The sequence below is a fragment of the Nelumbo lutea genome, chromosome 4 (assembly GCF_056320005.1).
Source record: "Nelumbo lutea isolate HS-2025 chromosome 4, American lotus-T2T, whole genome shotgun sequence".
Taxonomy (NCBI): domain Eukaryota; kingdom Viridiplantae; phylum Streptophyta; class Magnoliopsida; order Proteales; family Nelumbonaceae; genus Nelumbo; species Nelumbo lutea.
Genome location: NC_142687.1, coordinates 92,462,991 through 92,486,737, shown reverse-complemented (window position 1 = coordinate 92,486,737; position 23,747 = coordinate 92,462,991). Strand labels below are relative to the sequence as shown.

The 23,747-nt window shown below is 41.0% G+C and overlaps 1 protein-coding gene across 1 annotated transcript; it reads left to right on the top strand.

The window, feature by feature from the left end:
• The first annotated feature begins 3,176 nt into the window (after nt 1-3,176).
• LOC148861826 (uncharacterized) lies at nt 3,177-22,222 on the top strand. The gene is made up of 6 exons (XM_088984381.1): nt 3,177-3,562; nt 3,678-3,717; nt 3,838-3,918; nt 19,534-19,720; nt 20,820-21,087; nt 21,844-22,222. The coding sequence occupies exons 1-6, from the start codon at nt 3,500-3,502 to the stop codon at nt 22,048-22,050; spliced, it is 846 nt and encodes a 281-aa protein (XP_088840507.1). The 5' UTR covers nt 3,177-3,499; the 3' UTR covers nt 22,051-22,222.
• Nucleotides 22,223-23,747: the final 1,525 nt, after the last annotated feature.

Genomic DNA, 23,747 nt, shown 5'->3' with positions numbered 1-23,747 from the left:
ACGAGGCGACTGCGTCTTGTGCAGTATTGTAGCCTTTAGGCTTTGGGAGCGAATCGTAATCCACTCCTGTTGACTTTTCCCATCCCGAATAGGCGACTGGGTCTTAAGTAACATTGTAGCCCGTAGGCTTTGGGAGTGACTTGTAGTCCACTCCTATACTTTGCCCATGCCGAATAGGCGAATGGGTCTTAAACAGTATTGTAGCCCGTAGGCTTTGGGAGCGACTTGCAGTCCACTCTTCTTGATTTTGCCCATGATGAAGAGGCGATTGGGTCTTAAGTAGTATTGTAGCCCATAGGCTTTGGGAGCAACTTGTAGTCCACTCTTATTGATTTTGCCCATGCCGAAGAGGCGACTAGGTCTTAAGCTGTATTGTAACCTTTAGGCTTTGGGAACGACTCGTAGTCCACTCCTGTTGACTTTGCCCATGCCAGATCGCGACAGGTTGGCGCATGTGCCAGGCCGCGTCAGGCCGCGCCAGGTGGGCGCCTTAGAGCTACTTAGTCTGTTAGCTCCCTGCATAGTCTTTGAGTTCATAAAAAAAAGGGAACTGTAAAGCGAGAGCTTCAGTTTCTAAAAAGTGAGGACTTAGCTTTTTGTAGCGTTTCCACTGACGACGCCAATTGATGTAACCATTTCTGGTCACGTATTGATTTTTTTGGCTAAGTACCTTGTCGTTTGGTCTACTCCCAAGTGGCCTGTGACTCAGAGGCTGAAGTGGAGCTCATTGGTGGTGAACTGCCTTGTGGTGAGCTACCTTGATGAGCTGCTTGGTGGTGAAACCCAACTGCTCCCTGTAGGAGATGATCAGCTCATATTTGTAGACGGCGGGGGCTGAGGGACCCCTCCTCGCTGTAGGAGATGATCTACTCATCCATGTAGACGGCGGGAGCTGAGGGACCTGCGAGAACTGAATCAGAGAACCCAAGGGTGTTTACCCGGCGAGGTCACTCCGATGGCTAAGTTAGCACTTAATAGCAAGCTGAGAATGATATTAGAGAATGAGAGAGCTAGAGAACAGGGGTTACCATCCTCCTTTTTCCCTTGGGGGGGTGAGGTCTTTATATATTGGAGTCCTCGTGGGTTAGGTGGAGCAGTTCCTCGGTACCCGCTGTGATGGGACCTGCTTTTGTGTTAGGTGGGGATAAAGCCACCAACTGGTAAGGTTGCCCATTTCTGCCTGACTCGGGGAGTGGGTGAGCTAATATAGCCATTACAAGTCACAATCCCGTAAAATGCGGGGTACGGTGGTGAGCTCTTCGGGGTTGTCAGGTTGGTGTTTGTGTTAGGTTGGCACTTGTGTCAGGTCGCCAGGTCGGTGCCTAGGCCAGGCTACGCCTGGTGGGACACCATCAACTTAGCAAAGGCAAGTTGTTGCCGAAGTGGTCCTGGGTGTCACCTATTTGTTCTTAGGTGCCAGGTGCCATAATGTCATTGGAGGGCTAAATCCGCCCTCATCAACAACAATAGATGGGCCATTGTGTGGCCATTCAAGCTAGTAAAACTTATATTTAAAAGCCATTTTTTATCAATAAAATGACAGATAACACAACTATAACTTATGTTAAATTTAGAAGTCCATATTTAAAAATAATTGCAACTTTAGATTTGATAAAATATAAATTAAATTTTGTTTATATGGATAAAAAAATTTAAAGCATTTAACCTAATAGTATTCACATAAACTTTTTTAAATTGTTACGTAACCATTTTTCAAGTTTAATATCTTCAACTAACAAAGATGGTTGTTCAGCATGTATAATGTATTTTGGTATTATTGTCTTATATTTATTTTTTCTTGAGAATGTTTAAAAGTGTCATAGCTAAAGCTTTTTTTTTTTTTTCTACATTTTTGGCAAATAGTTATTTTTCCCTTCCCCTAAACCTCCTATACTTTAAATTTTTTTCCAAATTGGGCTAGGCTAATCAACTTAGTGACATGTGAAAGTTCTGTGAATATCAACAACATCCATATCGATGCTAATACTACCATGTTGTGACTGAATATCGTTGACATTGAACACATTGGGGAATTGGTTTTGGGAGGAGCCATCCTTTTTTTTTTAATTCAAAAAATAATAAAAATTAATTTAATTGCACTTATCCGGATTGCCGGTTCAAAATCCCAACTTGATTTCAACAATTGAAATATTTAAACTCTAAGAGTCCAAGCCTCCCAATTTGCTAACTTGAGATATTTGAACTGTTAAGCAAGCATTTTTTCTTGAAGAAACTCCAGTAAAGTTGATAATTGGAGAATTGTAGAATGCATAAGAGATTGAGAGATTGAGACTTGAGAGAGTACGAGAGCTAGAGAAGATATTAGGAGAATTGTTGAATTGGCGTGATCATAATGGTGGAGGATAAGGCTATTTATAGGAATTGAAAATAATTTAATTGCCTAAACTATTACAAAAACTAGTTATTTTTAGTTATATAGAGGATTATTTTGATCATTGTAAAGTTACTTATCACTTTACCCAAAATGCCCCCAAAGTAGCTATTATATAGTTGTTGGGTGGCATATGTGTCATTCTTTCTCCCTTAAAACAAAAATACATAAATACCCCCTATATAGTTGTTTATGGCTATTAATGGGTAATTCTTTATAAAACCCTTCAAAAAGTTAAAACTAGCCGTTCGGGATCAAGCATGGGCCAAGCTCCGTTGACTACGGGCCTGTGGGCCATGCCGCAAGTGGCATGTTGGACTTGGCACAACCCACGTGCTGTCATGCCATGTTGTGCTGAGCCAGGTTGTGTTGCTCCATGGGCGGCATGATCCGATTTACACCCTTAGACACGTTAACCCATTTATGCCCATGTCTATATTTTGGTCAAAAGGAAATAGGGGCAATTACTATTTTACCCCTTTCATCCGAAAAAACGCTCTATGCATATACCCTGAAATCATAGAATCAAGTCGGTACCATCGTTTTTTTTTTTTAAACCATGAACCAAAATCAAACTGAAATCAATTGGTTAACGGTTGATCGGTTTGATTTTCGATCCATTCGGTTCTTCAACTTTTTTTTGGATTTCTTTGTTTATAAAGTATTTTATAAATATATATTTCTTTATAATATATAGATAATATAAAATATTTAACTGCCGTTTTTTCATATTACTGATATCTTCCATTTTTCAAAAATAGCAAACCGAAATTACTGTTCGGTTAACCGGATTTTTTGAATCTGTTTCGTCGGTCGTTCGGTTTTTCGGTTTTTGAATGAACACTCCGCCCTCGTATGTCGTATCGAGAAGAAGAGATGGCGATAGACGATAGATGCACCCATCCAACGTGTCTAAGGTAACCGGATTACCGGAAGGTACTGGGTCAATCTCAGTCCATCACGCGTATTACGAGTGTAACTGTGGCATCAACTAAGAGAGTAAAATTGCTTCATTGACGCTTGCTTTTCGCCTATCAGTAAGGTCTCTGAGAAGAAAGAAGCAGAAGAGGGATTTGATTTCCCGCGATTTGCTGTAGGAGGGAAAAGATGATGTCCAGCGGCTATACCAGTCTCGACAAGGACAACGAGAAAATTTCTGGATCAGTACTTGTAATTCATCCTCCATTTTAGCCACGCAATTCTCTACTCGGTTCTTCTTTAGCCTTCCACGTGTTGTTCCTAAAAAATCTTCAGATCTCGCTTACCGATTTTCTTCTATTTGCAGGCGGCTTCAGATCCTGCTCATGTGACCGTCAAATTCGCAGGTTAGGGTTACGGTCTCGCAATCTTCTTTCTCTTTTCCTTGAATTTGTCTACGCGAAATTTTCTCCGTTATCTGTAATTATTTTTTATTATATATTTATAGTTATGATACGTGGATGCAGAGTCGAATCTTCAGACGTTTCCACCTTCCCAAGCACAGGGGAAGATCACCGGTGGATTTCAGCCGCCTCGCGATGCTGATGGTGCGCATTTCACTTCTTCGATGAATATAAAAGTCCTTACTTGTTTTTCTTTAGCTGAACTCTTTACTCTTTGGAGAGATTATGTGTAATTCTTGTTCATTGATCCTCATGAAGACCAGAATCCAAAATTACAAAAGAGATCCAATTCTTCATTTAATTATCTAAATAAACGTTTGATGATTCCTTGATTCATTTGCGGGTTCTCTAGTTGTATCCGGATGTGTAGATCTATAGGAATAGTTGGTTTGACCCTCTAGGATGACGCACGCACTTTGTTTCTCATTCAAATTCAATCAGCTGCGTTGTAATATGGGTGGTTTTGAGCTTCGGTCGTGCGTATTCGCAGCAATACCCCCCTCCCCCCCCCCCCCCCCCCCCCCCCCCCCCCCAAAAAAAAAAAAAAAAAAAAAAAAAAACTCGAAATAAGGAACTCCGAACTTGGATAATAAGATGCTTAGATGCTTTCTTGGTTACTCGCCGTTCAATTAACCTTAAAAATTTCAAAACTTTTATGTATACATGTAACTCCACAATCTAGTGGTTAGTCGTTGAACTCTGCACATTGCACAAGATCCTGGGTGGGCAGATCTACCTAAATTGGTTCGTCAAGGTGGTTGTCTAAATTGGTCATGAACGTGCTAAGATAAGGGCTTTGGATTGGTTATGCAAGAACCGTGGATCACTTTGATAAGTCTCTTTTATTTTTTGGTTTCTTGAACTGCTGTTATGTGTCAAACATGAGAATGCTGACTTGTAACTAATGCTTTGCAGTTGTACATATTTAGCATTGTCCTCTCATAGACAACTACCACAATTCCACTATTTTTTAGCACTCGGAACTATTCTGTACCTCATCCTAATTTGTGTTGGTGTCAGATAGTCCAACAGTTTCTTCAAAATAACTCATATTATATTATAAGGATATGAATTTGTTTCTAAATACTCTGGGCTGAAACTACTGCTTTCTCCCTCTATGTGCTTTGCTTCACCTTTACTTGTGTAGTTTAAACTTTATGGAAAATGCACCTGGTATAAGGGGTTATGTCTTGCAATTAAGAAATGCCAATGTTGCTGAGAGTGGTTATAAAGTTACATGTGTCTAGCTTAAACTTACATCTTCTTACAAGGAATTTTATGGATATCTTCATCTTCCTATCAATTTGGAAAACCTTCAGTATAGCAGATCAATGGCCATTTTTCAGATCTTGTTGGATCCTAAGTCACTCTTCAAAATCAAGAGAAGATCTGCCACAGCTAGTCCATTTTTAAATTGAGAAGATCTTTTCTTTTCTATTTTATTTTATTATAATGTAAGTTGGGCTTTTTAATCTTTATCTATCAAGAGGGCATTGTGTTTCTACAAATAGTTATATTCTTATTTCCCAAGCCAGTGAATTAATGCTGCTTTTGGTGGACAAATTGCATAAAAACTTGGGTTAGGTATTTTGTCTTCCTTTCCTTTTTTGTTTATTCTTTTTTTATCTATGTAATTTTCATTATCACCATGTCGTTGGTCATATCTAGGAATTGCAGCTGCTTGGTTGGTGATTGATAAGGGAGGCCAAGGGATAGGGCTTGTTGAAAGAGAATTGGGAAAAAAGCTTGAAGAAGAAAGAGGGTTCGGAATGGAAGAAAGGATTGAGTGGTTTGGGTAGTGATGACAATGACCTTGGCTTCTTTCTTCTCTTGATCTCTTCTTCAGAAAGGAAAAAAATTCCAAAAGAAAATTTCGAGGCCATTTTCGCTATGCTTCTTTTCCACATTAACTGTCTTGACAAGCAAAAATGTACAAATTGTGTGTTCATCTAACTTTATCTCCTGCTGTAGTTTCTATGCAACAGAATGCAATCATAAAATTTTGTGCAACCACCTACCCTATCAAATTATCACTTGCATTCAATCTTCTGAAAAGAATCAGAAGATCTTCTAGAATGATTTGACAAGTTAGATAATGGAATCACTGTTCTTCTGTGCATAGCTGGAAAGAGTATAGGATTAATAGGGATTGAATTATAAAGTGATGGTTTAGCATTATATTTAGCACTTTTGGGGGGATTTGAGTTGAGATCTATGGGGGTTGGCAGTTGGTTACAGAGGGTGATTATGGATTCTTATTGTGATATAGGCATGTTGGGGGAAAGAGTAGTGTGGTCAGTCATTAGCTAGTTAAAGACTAAATGGGGTTGTTGTAGATGAAACAATCCAGGTCCAGCTGGGATATGAAGAATTATTCTCAAGGCAGACAGATGCATATTTTTGGTTTTTAGTAGCCCCATTGACAATGCAGATTCTAAAGAAGCAGAAGTTAGGCCTCATATAATGGGGATCACATTATCAATCAAGCAAGCCTCATTGTTTGCCATTGAAATTGACTCTTCAATGCCACAGTGGCATCAAGAAGTGGGGCTCAAGCACACATACTTAAAGGAAGTCTGGAAACTGGAAAGCTTGGAAAGTTTGAGTGCTCAGGCTAGATGAATTCATAGGGAGATAACTCCAAAGCTGATGTGTGTGTGTGCTGGTAGCTTTCTGTTGTAGGGTAGTTGCTTGTTTCTAGTTCATGTAGTAGTGCACATTTTTCTCATGTACAATATACATATATATATTATATATATAATTAATAACTGGAATTCATTAGATTAAAAGAATTTAGTTACAGCACTCCAAAGATAAAAGTTACAGAACAGCCCTCTCATTAGCATATTTCCAAAGTCCACTACCTTCTTGTAATCAACATAAGACCAGCTTTGAGTCCCCTTCAATGACTAACTTTTGTATATTCAGTTCCTTAGACTTCCTTATACCCTCCAGTACTGCATAGACATCAGCTTTGAGAGAGTCTCCAAACCCAATAGAACCTGAATACAAAGCGAGTACCTTCCCATCCTCATCTCTGAAACCCCCTCCTACACCTGATGAACCTGGATTTCCCTCAGTACTTCCATCAAAGTTTAGCTTTATAAGTCCACTTCCTGGTGGCGACCACACAGGACGGCAGAATTTTCTCATGTACGATATTGGCCTGCTGCTTTTGAATATGTAAGAGAAAAGAGTCCTTCAAGCAAGCTCTAACAGCAGTGCAAATAAAACTGGACTTTAGTCAAGTAAATATTCCTCTTTTGATCAGTAGTGGATCAATTTATCTTTCTCTATTAGAATTTCCTACTTACATAAACTAATACAAAGCCAAGTGAATCCCAATAAGGCACTCTAATTCCATGACAAACATCTAAGGCTTTATAAGACTAAACCAGATTTATTTTCACCAGAATTGAGAATGCATTGCCTACCTTTAACTCCTTGTTAGTTCATGTCGTGGATATAATCCCCCTAGCTTAGTGATTAAAAAAGATATAATCCCCCATGACTTCTTTTGGTATGGGTCTCATTTGTTTTTGGGGTTTGCTTGTTTTTGTTTTTGTGTTGTGTGCTCTCCTTATATGTCCTAAGAAGTGATAATTTTAGGGTTTGCTTGTTTTTGTTTTGTGTTGTGGCAAGAAATAGACTACAAGGGCTCAAGGACTTGAAGAGGTTAAAGGGGAAGATAAAATGTTGGAACAAAGATCTTTTTGGAAAAGTGGAGGAGTCTCAGGAAAGAATTACCTCAAGGATAGAAGAATTGGATAAGAAGGAAACACTTGGGATTTTTAGTGGGGAGGAAAGGTGGAGTCTGAAGTGTGAGTTGGAAGAAGTTCCAAGGAAGGATGAAATTTCTTGGAGACAAAAATCTAGGTGTAAATGGCTCTTGGAAGGGAATGGTAATACAAAATTCTTTCATTCTTTAGCCAATGGTAGAAGGAAATAAAACCAAATTGGTAGATTAGAAGTGGATCGACAAATGTTAACTAGGGAGGAGATAAGGTGTTTGTAGACCATTTTAAGGGTATTTTTTGAGCTTAGGGGAGAGGAGTTTTGCCTTTCTAGATCTTGAGTGGGATAAAGTGCCTACAGCCTGGCAGAAGCCTTGGAGAATGCCTTTATCTTTGAAAAAATTAGAGAGGTTTTTTTGATGGAAAGGTCAAAAGCTCCAGGACCAGATGGTTTCTCCATGGCCTTTTATCAAGAGTTTTGGGACTTTATCAAGGGAGATTTGTTGGAAGTCTTCAATGAGTTCTATTTTGAAGGGGAAATCTCCCAATGGATGAACTCAACATTTATTGCCCTAATCCCTAAGAAGGAGGCAAAAATACCAAAGGATTTCTAACCAATAAGCCTAATGGGAAGTCTCTATAAAATTATAGTAGAAGTTTTAGTTGGGAGGGTGAAGAAGGTACTACCTTTGGCAAGCTCACAATATCAAGGAGCCTTTGCTGAAGGGAGACAGATTATTGATCAAATTTTGGTGGCAAATTAATGTGTATTAGAGAATAGGAAAATGAGAGGTTGGGGGCTAGTGTGTAAGTTGGATCTAGAGAAAGCCTATGATTTTGTTGATTGGCAGTTCCCCCTTAAAATACTAGAGAGAGTTGGTTTCGAAAAGAGATGGAGGATGTAGATAAAAGGTTGCTTAAGCTTAGTGCATTATTCAATCCTAATAAACGGGGTGGCAAGAGATTTATTTCTAGCAAAGAGAAGGTTGAGATAGGGGGATCCTTTATTTCCTTTCCTTTTCACCTTAATTGCAGAATTTCTTAATAGGATGATTTTGAAGGCTGGTCATATGAATTTGCTTAGAGGTTGGAGGGTCGAGAGGCTAGAGGTGGTAGACACACATTTGTAGTTTGTGGATGCCATCGTTTTCTTTTGTGAGGGAGGCAAGGCAACCAAGAAATCATAAGAAATCTAAGAGAGCTCATACATTCCTTCAAATATGTTTCTAAGTTGAAGGTGAATTGTGGAAAGAGTTGTATAGCAGGGATTAAAGTGGAAGAAGAAGAGCTAAGAGTGCTGACTAGGATTCTAGGGTGTGAGGTAAAACAATGGCCATTGGAATATCTAGGACTACCTCTACCCACGATCATATTTTTTTGGAAATCGGTGGTAGAAACTAGAAAGGTTCACTAAGAAGCTGGCTTTACAGAAAAGGAACTACTTATCTTTAGGTGGGAGAATAACTTTAATTAGAGCAAACCTAGTAAACCTATCAGTCTATTTCCTTTCAACCTTCAAGATTCCAACTACGACCATAGGATAACTAGAGAAATCTATGAGGGACTTTCTTTGGGAACCTGGGGACGGACAAAGGGACCTCTAGTAAAGTGGGAACAAATTACCAAAGCAAAAGAGAAGGGGGATACTAGAAATTGGGAATCTAATTCATAGAAAAAATTCTTTGCTAGGAAAGTCCAAATAGGAACTGAGTCTTTTCCTATAGGACCCAAACCTTTTAGATTCGAAAATATGTGGCTTACCCATCCAGATTTTGTGAAAAAAGTGAAGGAGTGGTGGGGTGAGGAGGAGAGGTGGGATTCCAAAGTGGTGGTGGGTTGGTTGAAAAATTCTGAAGAGGCTATGTGGCGATACAAGAATGAAATGAAGAAATTTAGTTGGTTGACAAGGAATATGTTGGTCACTGTACAGTGGGTGGGGAGATCAGCAAATACCTTGTCAGATGTGTTAGCTAAGCAAGGGGTAAATAGGGAAGAATTATTTTGGGCTCAGTTGTGATTCTTGTTTTTCTTTCCTAGTTTACTTGTAAGTTTCAAGGAGGGGCTGCAGCTCGCGCCTCTCACTGGGATGATGTATGAACTCACTCTAAGTTGCTTCTGAATCAATAAACTTATTATTATTCATAAAAAAAAAGTGGCTTTGGAGGTTTCCATTGGAGAGAGACCAACTGTAGGTCATTGAGAGCATTCATGGGCTGATGAATAATGGCAGGGATGCAACAGTTGCCCCTTCTTCAACTTCAACCTCCCTCGGAAAGCAATACGAGAGGTATATCCATCCTTTATTAGATATGATGTGGGTTGTGGTTCTAGGGTTCTATTTTGGGAAGACCTTTGGTTGGCGGATACTCCCTTCAGCTTTCTTTTCCCCGACCTCTATTCAATGTCTGACTATATAGGTTTCGACCCATTTCAAGGTTTGTTACCTTTTCTCCTTCTGGTTTGAGTTGGGAATTTGGTTTTAGAGGAGGGTTGAGGTTGAGGGATAATGAGTGTGAGGCCCTTATGCACTTGTTAGACAAGCTTAAGACATCTATCCTAGTTCAAACTGTGGAGGACACTAGAATTTGGTCCACCTCTTCTGATGGTTTTTACACTTGTGCCTCTTTCTACAATAGGCTTGTGCAATCTCTTGTAGGGGGGAGAACTTTCCAGTGAAAGAGATTTGGAGCAAGCCCATTCCACCCTAAGTCCAGGCACTGTTGGGAGGTTTTTCACTTTTTCTTGGGAAAGTGAACACTTGTGATATGCTTCAAAAGAGGAGGCCATATAAATGCCTCTCCCCTCATGTGTGCTTTCTTCATTTTGCAAATGGAGGATCCCTACCCTATTTATTGATCTCTTGTCCTATTGTTGTCTTTGTGTGTGAAATCTATTTGTTCTCTCTTTGGGTGTAGGTGGACTACTACTCAGGATGTAGTGAGTCTTTTCAACCCAGATTTTCTAAGGCAGCCAAAGAAGAGAGGAAGAATTATGTGGAAGACAGTGAGGGTGGCAGTGGTGTGGACTGTTTGGGAAGAAAGGAATGCAAGAAGAGTAGCACACTTGATCTCTTACTTACAGTAATTGATATACTAAGGGCTTGGAATGAAGTAGCTCACTCATCCAAAGTGATAGAAAGGAAGGTGATGGATTGGAAGCCCCTAGCAAGCAATAAAATCAAACTAAACTTTGATGGAAGCTCTATAGGGAACCTAGGATTGGCAGGTATTGGTGGTGTGTTCAGAGATTCCTCAAGCAAAGTGTTGGCTACTTGGCTATGTATTTGGGACCTTTGGGAGTAGGTGATTCACTAAGGCTATGTTTGGTTTGAAGAAAAAGATAGGGAAAGGAAGGGAAATGTAGGGAAACCTATACAAGATTTGTAAAGGTTTCCCTACATTTCCCTTCTTTTCCCTACTTTTTCCTTCAAACCAAACACAGACTAAAACCTATACAAGATTTGTAAAGGTTTCCCTACATTTCCCTTCTTTTCCCTACTTTTTCCTTCAAACCAAACACAGACTAAAGGTTGAGCTGCTGGCGCTACTACAAGGTTTAAAGCTTGCTAAGCAAGCAAATTTCAAAAACTTGGAGGTTGAAGGGGATTCAAAACTGGTTGTCTCTTGGACTAGCACTAGGTGTAATGTTCCTTGGATGTTTAGACATACCTTGAGGGAAATTGAAAGCTTGGCAAGGGAACTTAATGCCACCTTAACTTGGATTAGAAGGACTGCAAATGGGATAGCTGGCACTTTATCCAAGCAGGGGGTCCATAGGCAGCAACTGTTTTGGGCTTGTTTCCTGCTGTTTGTTGTAATTTGTAACTTATATAACATGTTTCTCACTTATTAATAAATTCGGTTCCTTCTTGCTGATAAAAAATTGGTTTTATATTTCCAAAGCTTATCTTGTTGCCTATTAAAGACAGCTAGAAATAACTCTTAAGAAGCATAAAAGTCAACTTAAACGTAGAAATCACAAAATCATTAAGTTAACTTGCTTTTTACAGTGTCCAAGCCAGAATGCTTGTTTTCAAAAACTTGTGAGTTTCTTTTTCTCCATACTGTCCAGGTGACGGCTGCTGGAAATATTCCCCAAAGTACCTTTCCTCTTCTGCTTGAACCTTGCATTCTGCAACCTTCAAACAGAGCCAACACTGAGGCTGGGAAACAGAACTGCACCCCTAAATGCTGCAAAGCTAGGTTTCAGAGTCTGAGAGAAACTGCAATGGGTGAACATGTGGTTTGAGGATTCTACACTTACACTGCAAAAGGAGCACAGATCATCATCCAACAACATTCTTCTCCATGCCAGCTGATCTATTGTTAAACACCTTCTAACTGATAAAGTCCAAACCAAGAAAGCCACCTTTGATGGAATGTGATGATTCGAAATTGTAGACCTCGGGTAAGGATCTGCTTGTTGAGCTCCCAGACCACTGTAAAACGATTTGACAGTAAAATGGCTTCCTCTCATCTCCACACCCTCTCATAAGCTTCTCTTGGTTGGGTTTGATGTTTTGCACCAGACCAATCAACTCCACCAACTGGTCTGTTTTCCAATAATTTAAGTTCCTTATGAAAGTTGGTCCTGACACCATCTCATTATTGATCTGATAAAAGCAGTTTCCTACTAGAGCATTTCGATTCAGAGATATTTCATAAATATTCGGGAAAAATACTTCTAGATGAAAGTCTCAACACCACCTGTTGGACGAAAACTTCACTTTTCTATCATTGCGAATTTTATATCTAATTCTGTTTGGGAAGTCAGGTAACATTTTTTGGATAGCCCCCCAGACAGCACACTCCCTAGGGGTGGGGTACCTCCATCCCAACCATCATTGCTGAGACCATATTTGCTGACAATAGTCCTCCAAAGGCTTAACCCTCCTTGTTGAATCCCCATAACCATTTTCCAAGCAAAGCTCTATTCGTAGTCCTTAAATTTCTGACTCCCAGACCACAAAATTTCCATGCCATACACACTTTTTGCCAGTTAACCAAGTGTAATTTTGATTTATCCTTCCAACCTGCCCAAAGAAAGTTTCTTGTTTTCTTTTCAATCCATTTTTGCACTGAACCAGGAACTTGAAACAGAGAAAGATAATAAACTGGGAGTGAAGAGAACACACTCTTTAGGAGTGTGAGTTTTCCCCCTTTTGAAGGTTTTTGACTTCCACATGGCTAGTTTCTTTTCCACTCTCTTCAGCACAACACCCCAAATCTTCTTCGAGTTACTTTGGCACTCTTGACAGTGTAGCTGACCAGAGCTAAGAGGAGGATGAGAGAAGAGAAGAGGAGAAGAAGGGAAGAGAAGAGAGGAAGGAAGAAAGAAGGGTTTTGCAACGTAACAGTGCTGGCGGCGCCAGCCTTTATTTTAATATATATAGGGCGGCAGAAATAACAAGGGAAAAGACCCTTGTGCCCCTGAGTACAATAACAGACATAACAGGAAAAAACGAAATAAATAAACACTTTAATTAGCCAAACAGGCCCTAACATCAGCAACTAAATTATTTTAACACTCCCCCTCAAGTTGGAGCATAGATGTCAATCATGCCCAACTTGTCACACAAATCTTTGTGCCGCACATGTTGGAGACCTTTGGTGAAGATATCTACAAGTTGTTCTTCTGAGCTGACATATGGTGTACACACTTCTCCACTTTCAAGTTTCTCTCTAATAAAATGCTTGTCCACTTCAATGTGTTTCGTCCTATCATGCAGAACTTGATTAGCAACAATATTGATGGCAGCCTTATTGTCGCAGTAGAGTGACATAGGATTGCTTACTGTGAAACCCAGTTCACCTAACAGATTTCTTATCCACATGATTTCCGCAACCCCATGAGCCATCGCTCTATACTCTGCTTCAGCACTGGATCTAGCCCCACACTTTGTTTTTTGCTTCTCCATGTGACAAGGTTTCCTCCTACAAAGGCACAATACCCACTGGTAGACTTTCGGTCATTGATTGCTCCTGCCCAATCTACATCAGTATATACCTCCACTTTTAAGTGACTGTGTTTCTGGAATAACAAACCAGCTCCAGGAAACTTCTTGAGATATCTCAAGATCCTCTCTGCAGCCTCAAAGTGAGTTGTCCTAGGGCTGTGCATGAATTGACTAAGGACACCCACTGCATAGGCAATATCTGGCCTGGTCATAGACAAATACAAAAGTCTCCCCACGAGTCTCTGGAACATCTTTACATCTTTCAAAAACTCTCCTTGACTGTCTCCCAGATGGTGATTAGGTTCAATAGGTGAATCAGATGGTTTTACCCCCAACTTGCCTGTATCTTGTTGTAGATCTAGTACATACTTCTGTTGGGAAATAAAGATGCCCTTGTGAGAGTGGGCAATTTCAATTCCAAGGAAGTATCGTAAGGGGCCTAGATCCTTCACCTCAAATTTAGTGGCTAAGAATTTTTTCAGTCTCCGGATTTCAGCCTCCCAATCTCCTGTGATCACTATGTCATCCACATACACAATAAGGGTTGCAATTTTACCTTCAACTCTTTTCACAAATAGAGTATGATCTGACTGGCATTGTTTGAACCCCATCTGTTGAACTGCTAAATGAAACTTACTGAACCAAGCCCGAGGTGATTGTTTCAAACCATATAGAGATTTTTTCAACCTGCACACCTTTTGTTCACTGCCTTTGGCACAGAACCCTGGGGGTTGGGTCATGTATACTTCCTCTTCCAAGTCACCATTCAAGAAAGCATTTTTGATGTCCAATTGGTGAAGATCCCAGTCAAGATTTGCTGCCAAGGAAAGAAGAATCCTGATAGAGTTCATCTTGGCTATTGGAGCAAACGTCTTTGCATAGTCCACTCCATATACCTGTGTGAAGCCTCTTGCTACCAGTCTAGCCTTGTACCTTTCAACAGTTCCATCAACATTGTGTTTCACTGTGAACACCCACTTGCACCCCACTGGTTCCTTCCCTTCAGGAAGATCTACCAACTCCCAAGTGCCATTTTTATGTAAAGCATCAATTTCTTTCTGCATTGCATCTGTCCATTCAGGTTTTGACAAAGCTTTTGCCACAGTCTTAGGAACGGGGACACTATCCATAGAAGAGAGAAATGCACGGTATGAAGGCGAAACATGCTCATAGGACACAAAATTAGAGATATGATGATTAGTGGTACATGACTTAACACCCTTCCTCTTAGCAATAGGAATATCTAGATCATTGGTGACAGGTGAATCAACATTTAAAGAAGCAGATATATCAATGGGAGCAAGTGTACCTGGTTGATGAGACGGATATGCCTCGGGTGAATCCGATTTTGTTGGTTGCATAGTGTCAGGCTCCACGGCTCTTGAACTCTGCTGGTTCTTATGGCGACGGTGAAAGACCCGGAATGGAGGAGGATCGGGTACAGGAGGTAGTTGAATTTGAGTCGTCGCCTGTTTCTTCTCACCCCTACTCTCCCCCTGAGGAGAAACCGTGAAAAAAGGTTGATTCTCAAAGAATGAGACATCAATGGAACATAGTACTTGCGAGCAGTGGGGTCATAGCAACGATACCCCTTTTGAGATAAAGGGTAACCAGGAAAGACACAAGGAATAGCCCGAGGATCAAACTTACCACGAGTAGGGGACAAGTTATAGACAAAACAACGACACCCAAAAACACGCATCGGAATTGTGGACAACGGGGTTGTAGGGAACAATAGCTGATGTGGGGCCTTATACTCTAGTAGCCGAGAGGGCATGCGATTGATGATATATGTCGCACACAAGACTGGATCCATCCAGAACTGTTTTGGTACATTCATATGAATCAACAATCCACGAGCGACTTCGAGAAGGTGACGGTTCTTCCGTTCAGCCACACCATTTTGTTGGGGTGTCCTGGCACAAGAGCTTCGCTGAAGTGACCCACTCGAAGCAAAAAACTTCGTGAGATCACTATGGAAATATTCCTTCCCATTGTCCGACTGGAAGATATGGATTTCCGTTTGGAACTGAGTGAACACCATGTGTTGAAAATCTTTCACAATTTGTGGCACTTCATCTCGAGATCACATAGGGTAAACCCAAGTGTATCTAGAATAATCATCAATCAAGGTAATGAAGTACTTATAGCCAGCCGCAGTAGGTAGAGTAACAGGGCCCCAAACAACAGAATAAACAATATGAAATGGAAATTCAGATCTTTTATTTCGTAAAGGTAAAGAACTTCTACAATGCTTACTCAATTGACAAGTTTGACACTACAACTGACCCACTGACAAGGACTCAAACAACTTTGGAAACATAACTTTTAACGACTCAAAAGAAAGATGACCTAAACGACTATGCCATAAATAGGCTTGACTCTCACTGGATGAACTTGTGGACTCTGTCGCCATTAGACCAACATTATTCTCCAACACGTAGAGGCCATCCACCATGCTTCCTCTACCAATCGTCTTCCTTGAGGTCAAATCCTGAAACACACATGAAGACGGAAAAAAAGTGACTGAGCAGTTCAAGGAGTGAGTCAGACTACTAATAGGTAGTAAATTAATAGGTAATTTTAGAACGTGTAGTACATTAGGAAGAGTAAGACCAAGTGGGAGAGGTATGGTGCCCCGGCCAGCTATGGTAGAAAAAGAACCATCAACCAGTCTTACCTTATCTCCCCCAGAGAGAAGGTTATATGTCTGAAACAAATTTGACTTACCGGTAATGTGATTTGAGGCTCCGGAGTCAATAATCCAAGGAGAGTCAGTAGTATGAGATGACACATGGAAGGTTGTGGCATTACCTGATGTAGACGCAAATGAGGTAGAGGGAGTAGGCCCAGAATCCATCTGGCAGAGAGTCCTACCATACAATTTCAAATGTTCACGGAAGGAGTTGATAATATCTTCTTTAGGGTCAGAACTGGGATGTCTCTCCTGAGTTACCGAAGGACTAGTCTCTGTCAATGCCATATTAGCTGAGTTATACCTTCTTTGATTCTGCTGGCTCGGTTTCCTGCCCTGATCAGGTGCTGACTTCTTACCCAAATCCTGTGCCCACTTAGGTTTTTCCATGGAGATCCCAACATGTATCTTTCGTGTGTCGTGTCTTCTGGTAGTGAGTACACCAAAGCTTGTTCTTATCATCTGATTTTTTCTGAGTGTCACCCTTTTTTAAATCACCTCCGACATTTGTATTTAAATTTCCCCGGACAGCTAGGGCAACTGACTCCCCTTCTACACCATTCATCACACTTCTTCTGCTTTCTTCTGACTGCACCAAGGCATACACCTCCTGAACTGATGGCAAGTCTTTACTACCCAAGATCTGCACCCTGATGGACTCATACGACGGATTCAGCCCTAGGAGAAAGGCAAACACTCGTTGCTGAGATACAAGTGACTTATAGGCCTTTGCATCTTCATCACACTTCCAATTCACATTCTGATAGTGATCAAGTTCTTTCCATATTGATGTCAAATCAGAATAGTACATCGAGACTCCTCTCCCCCTGCTTGCAAGTAGAGGATTCAGCTTGCAGTTGATATATCTTGGCATAGTGTCTCTGCTTTGAATAGGTGGACTTCGCTTGTTCCCGTATCTCACAAGCAGTTTCAGCCCACATAAAAGTTGTTATGGGCCCGCGCGTAGGATCTCGTCACGGGTCGTTCCCCTAGGAGAGACTCCTGTCTTCCCTTGCCCTTGCCTTTGAGTACAGACCCTATGGTGGCAATTGCGTGGGTGATTTGTCCAAGAGATCACTCGAACTCTCCTAATGGGTGATTTGTCCAAGAGATCACCCGAACTCTCCTCACTCTCTTTCTTGACTGCGAAAACTGAATGCCTTTATTTCAATTCGTAGCTCCTTAAATAGGAGATTACAGAAGGGAATTCCTAATTAAACTCAAACTCCAACTTGAACTCAAACTCCTAATTACCTACTCATAATGGTAACACACTCTTAAGATAAGATAAGAAAAGATAAGATAAGGATAAGGGATGAGGATAAGGGATAAGGTAAGCTGGCGGCGAGTTGGCTTGACGTGTCCAGATAAGGATGGGCCCACCCCTATGAGCTGTCGTGTGGGCCCCGCTTTGCTGCTGCCGCCGTGCGGTGCGTGCGCGCGGCTCATGGTGCCGCTGCCGTGTGGTGCCGGGCGTGTGCGCGGTGCGTGCTGCTGCCTCTGCAGCTGCAGTGTGGTGCGGTGCGCGCTGTCGGGCGGTGCGTGCTGCGCGCTGCCGGGCGGTGCGTGCTGCGCGCTGCCGGGCGGTGCGTGCTGCGCGATTCCGGGCGGTGCGTGCTGTGCGCTGCCAGGCGGTGCGTGCGGTGCGTTGCCGGGCTTCTGTGCAATGCTGCCGGGTGGTGCGTGCGGCTGGGGCGGCCCGCTGTGCGTGCTGCTGCCTATGACTGCGCCGCAGTGTGCTGCTGCCTATGACTGCGCCACAGTGTGCTGCCGGTTGGTGTGTCCATAACAAAAGTCTTCCTTGTGGCAGCATTGAAACCAAGAGCCAAGACATCACCATGCTGTTCTCTTGGTTCCACCTATCATGCTCAGCACTTCCATACTTCAGTTCCTTCACTCTCCCATTGATGTATCCTATTTTTCCACTAGCAGTAATGTAGAGTTTTATTCCCCTAGACCACTCAAGGTAATTCAGACCATTAAAGGGAATAACAACCATGGGAAAGCTCATGTCCATTCCCCCACTCACTCCATTGTGGCTCCCTGAAATCTCTGAAGTAGCAGAATTCTCAGTCGACATGGTCAAGCAGTTAATCAGCCCCAAACACCGGACTTAGGACCCCTCCTTACGCCACAAAACAATGCTCCACTCCGTTCACACCCACACACTTGGGTTTAACAACCAGGTTGAGCACAAACAGTACCAAATTCCGGACAGAACAGAGATAATACTCGGCAGATTTCAGACCTGTATAGCTTCAACAGTCCCAACCTACCAGAATTCCAGAATGTCTAAACAGCCGCTAATCAGCAGGAGAGATCCTTCTTACTTATAGTCAACTCAAACCATTGAGGAGACAGGTCATCCTTGACCTACAGTTGTCTTAACTCATGAACAGGATCACACGATCTAACAAAACAGGGGTTACACAGGTTCAACAGCATTCAGCCGCCCAGACTGATAGGGTTTTCACTTGGCACGTGACCAAGGAGGGTAAAGAAGAGAAAAACAGAGAGAACTCTACCAGTTTCAGCTACTTTTCCACTCCAGAATCAGATTTCTATTGCGCCCAGGTTCTGCTAGTCTGTTCGATCTATTCTCTGGGTTGATCGATCTGCTCTCTTTAATCAGAATTCCTGCTCTGATACCATCTTGACAGTGTAGCCGACCAGAACTAAGAGGAAGAGGAGAGAAGAGAAGAGGAGAAGAAGGGAAGAGAAGAGAGGAAGGAAGAAAGAAGGGTTTTGCAATGTAACAGTGCTGGCGACGCCAGCCTTTATTTTAATATATATAGGGCGGCAGAAATAACAAGGGAAAAGACCCTTGTGCCCCTGAGTACAATAACAGACATAACAGGAAAAACGAAATAAATAAACACTTTAATTAGCCAAACAGGCCCTAACATCAGCAACTAAATTATTTTAACATTATTTTAACAGGCACCAAGTGGCAACCCCAAATAAGAAGGGGGAAGCTTTCCAGCTTTGCATCCCATAACATCAGCCCAAAACTTAGCCCTGCTCTCCTGTCCAACTACCATTAACTCACTTTTGCAAAGATTAACTCTCAGTCCTGTTAAAGCCTCAAACCATCTCAGGATAAAATTCAAATGGGTTACATTCTCAAGAGTTGCATTGCAGAAAAAAGTAGAGGGTCATCTGCAAACTGGAGAAGTATCTTCTACATCAAGTAGTTGAAACAATTTTTGAATCTAACCAAATTCTTTTCACTGTTTGATATTGTAGAATTATTTTGCATGGTTGTGAGACAGTTAACTAATTCCAGTATTTTATCCTGATTGGTGCTAACATAATTTGACATCTGTAATATCTTTTCTGTTATATTGTTTTGACTGTATTTTGAATTGTTGTAGATACATTCTCAAAACCAGCTTCTGATTCTGATGAATCTCAACCAAGTGGTTGGTTTCGAGCATTGACAGTCACAGCTTATAAGCCATACTTTGATGTGGATACTTCGGATGTATTAGAGAGGATTAAGGATTCACTTTTTCCATTTAAAGCCAGTTTTTCTGAAAAGACTGCTAACAACCCAGACCTGTAAGTTGTCTCACTGTAATTTATCTGTAGATTTCATGGCATATTTATTAATTTAATTAATATGGTAAAACTGTATAAATCTTAGAAAGTATGAGCCTGGAGTACGTACAACTCCTTTGACGTAAAAATGAAGCACCAGGGGCAGCTTATGCCCTAGTGAAGGGCTCCCTTTTGCAACATAGACAAAAGATATCCTGTCTGGAAGAAAAAAAGTCTGCTAAACTGGATCACTGTTCCGGCTGTGACCAATAAATTGACTTAAGGGATTATTGGAGTTTAGCCAGTAGTTCAACAACCTCTTCTACTTATTTTATGGTTTAGCCTCCAGAGACCAATTGGTATGCCCTTCACCTAATCTTTAACTATAACAGAATCACAATGATACCCAAAGAAACTGCTAATATAATCCCTGGAGAAGTGATAGCATCTTGGGTCTCACTGAATCCCTGCCCAATATAGTAGAATGATGTTCACCTTACTGTTCCTGAAAGATTTGCCTGTTCCTGATGGATCAGTATTATCCATAATGCATTTGCGAAAAAAAACCAAAAACGGTATTGGGGCTTTATTTTTGAAGTAACCAATAAGTTGGGATTAGATGGTTATCTTTGATGGAAAATTGACGGACCAATCTCTCAACCTCTAAGAGCCTGACTTGTGATGCTGTCACCTACATATGAACCATCATTTTCATTTCCAAGTTTCTGCTTGTAACTTCAAGTAATTTTCCACTGTAAGGGGGTCCAATTTTATGGTTACCCTGATTCTGAAGTTGATTGATTTCATATACGACAAAAAAGGTAACAGAGTTGGACTGAGTTTAGTTTGGGGGCATTTTTTTCAGTCTTTGGGAGTTGGGTAGTTTGGGGTAATAAATAATACGTCAAAAGAACAAAAAATAGAATATTTAATCTGTTAAGTTTCTCTAGCTTTATGTTGATCTCTTTTCAATCTCTGCCACTCTTAATAAATTCCTACTGCTCAGAATTTTTAAAACTTGAAAATTTTTAGAAATGTTCTCTTTGTTTCTCATTTTCCTTTTGTTATGTGTCTTATGGTAGTGGTGTGCATTATAATCTTTACTATAAATATCGAACAGGTATGGACCATTTTGGATATGCACCACCTTAATTTTTGTAGCGGCATCTATTGCTACATTTGTCACGTATCTAGCACACAAGCTGCAGAAGAAAGAGTGGAACTATGATATCAACCTTGTGACGTGGTCTGCTGGTTTGTTTTACGGCTATGTCACCATTGTTCCTCTTATCCTGTATATCATCTTAAAATACTTCTCAGCACCATCTGGCCTTGTTCAGCTATTTTGTCTATATGGATACTCCCTCTTTGTCTTCATTCCTGCCTTGGTAAGTTCTACTGTGCCATTTTGCACCATCCATCATTGCTTTAATGAACATTATTTGTATAGAAATCACAATTGAACGGCAGACTTCTGTCAAAAACATCAGGAGAGTATTGTTGCTACCCTGCTCAATGATAAATTTAGCAGTAAGAGTATTGTCTGAAAATGCTACCCCTGCTGGATCCCCCCCACGCCGGTCTCTCTCTCTCTCTCTTTCTCTCTCTCCCTCTCTCTCTCGTGGGGGTATGTGTCAGAAAGTATTAAGTGCTTAAAAATAAGCACCCAAGAAGGTGCTTATTTGTAACAGGCTTATTTCCATGAATAAGCACTTATTTACCAAACGCCAATAAGTGCTTATTTGTGTGGTCCTGGCCTCAAATAAGTGGTCATTCCAATAAGCACACTCCCAAATGGGGCTTGGTGGGTTGTTGGGTGCCAAATGATACCTACCCAGTCATTAGCGAGTTCAGATCTGCGCCCCACAATGTCCCACAACACATCCCTGTCATGTATTGGGAACATCTCCTGATAATAGTATCAGAAATGATGATGTTATCATCAGGAGATGTTCTCAATACACGGCGAGAATGTGCTGTGGGACGTTGTGGGGGCGTAGATGTGAAGTCGTCATTAGCAAGTGGCAACTGCCTATAATTCTAGCAGGGTGGAGGTTTTTGTGTAATCTTTTCATAAGCCAATTTATCATTAAATTGTATCTAGTCCCGGGCTTTGACAAAAACTTGTTTCATTTTGGCTGCAGTGTCTGTCTGTGATACCTATTGAAGTGTTTAGGTGGGCGATTGTGGGTGTCGCGGGGTTCATGTCGGCAACCTTTGTTGCCCTCAATCTCCGGAATCACATCAGGTCAGCAGGTGAAAGGTGGTTTTTAATTGTGGCTGGGATCTTTTTATTGCAGGTGGCTCTGTCTGTCGTACTTAAGTTCTATTTGTTCACTGTTACAGTATGAGCATACATAGAGAACTCAAATAGGATACTTATCATTGGAGCGAGATTTTTGAGCATTGGCTCGATGTTGTATTTTCCCATGTTAATGGAATATAGTCTTTAGAGGTGGAATTTATGACTTGTATTCTTTCATTTTTGGCCATATAAATTCAATGAACGAATCTCTAGCCCAAGAGCCCAAGACCTTTTTTTTTTTTTGAATTTTGTGTTCGTTCTATGAAGTACGAACTTAACAGTAACAATTTTCTCCCCCATCCGTTCCCATGGTTTATAACTTTTTTAATATGCAAAATAAGTATGGTTTTGGTTCTTAGTGTTTATTAAAAAATGCCACTACATCAGTGTTATTTAGGCGTTGGCGTTTATTGCATATGAAGCAAAATGAAATTACTGTTTGGTTTCACCCTTTATCAAACAAATGGTTGAAAGCTGAAGTGTTTTGATTTTTGTGCCTGGGGTATTTGGGGAATGTCAAGTTCTTGTTTTCCCCAATGCCTCGACGTTTCTTGAAACCAAATGTTGATATGGTACACTCTAATGGGTATTAATCTGAAGTGGATAGTAAAGCGTTTAAAGTAAAACCCAACCAAACAATAAAAACATGAAACATTTAAAGTAAAAAAGTATAAATAAATGTTTAAAGTAAAGTACAAATAAACTATCACCCATAAATATAAGTGAAACCAAACACCTTCTAAGTCGTATCTACTGCCAAAGCTTTGTTTTAATAACCTTTAAGCCTCTTTCATGAGTAAATAAGCGCAGTCTTGATGGGAAATTTTTAGGCTTGTCATGAATCAGATGATTAGATGATTATGAAAGAGTATAACAGTCACAGCAATGTACCAACTGGCTAGTTGCTTTTGCTGTGAGCGTGAGTGGGTTTATTCCCTCTCGGTGTATTTTCCATCTTTTTATTCAATAGAATTCTTTTTGCAGCCAAAAAAAGAAAAAAAAAAAGAAGCAAGATGTCAACTGGCTAGTTGGTAAGGTCTCAAGTTGCTTGTTACGTTGATTTGGGATCAAATCTTGATTGAACCATGGTTTAGGGCTATCCTATTAATCCCCATCCCCGCCGGGTACCCGAGTCGATGGGGTTGGGATGGGGACAGGGAAGGGCATCAATAGGGATCTCCAACTGGGGTTGGGGTTGGGATGGGGACAGGGAAGGGCATCAATAGGGATCTCCAACTGGGGTTGGGGTTGGGATGGGGAATGAAGTCTTCGCCTTGCCTTCATTTATATTAAGTAAAATCCTGCACATGTATATCTCTTCTAACTAGGTTTTGTCTTGTAAGGGTTTTATCCAGCAAGAACTTCTCCATCGAAGGCAACTCAGCAAACAATTGAAAGAATCCAATGACGAGAGAAGTATGGGAGAGGAGAGGAAGTACAAGATGGCAGGGAAACGGAGACTGGAGTTGATCATTGAAGCCAAATCTTTCCTGTTTGAGCAAGGAAGGACAAAGGGGAAGGCTCTCTTGAAAATCAGAGAAGGGAGTAGGGCGTCGATTCTCCTACCAGAGGAGGCCTGTGTGTGGTTGAAAGGTTTTGTAGATGGAACTGTAAATTCCTTACAGGAAGAAGGTTGGAGAAACTCGTTGACCTGTGAGAACAAGATGTTCAAATCTGTGCTAAAAAGGAATGGAAAAGGGTGGTTCATAATGGTTACCGAACTCTTTGGTAATAACAAAAGGC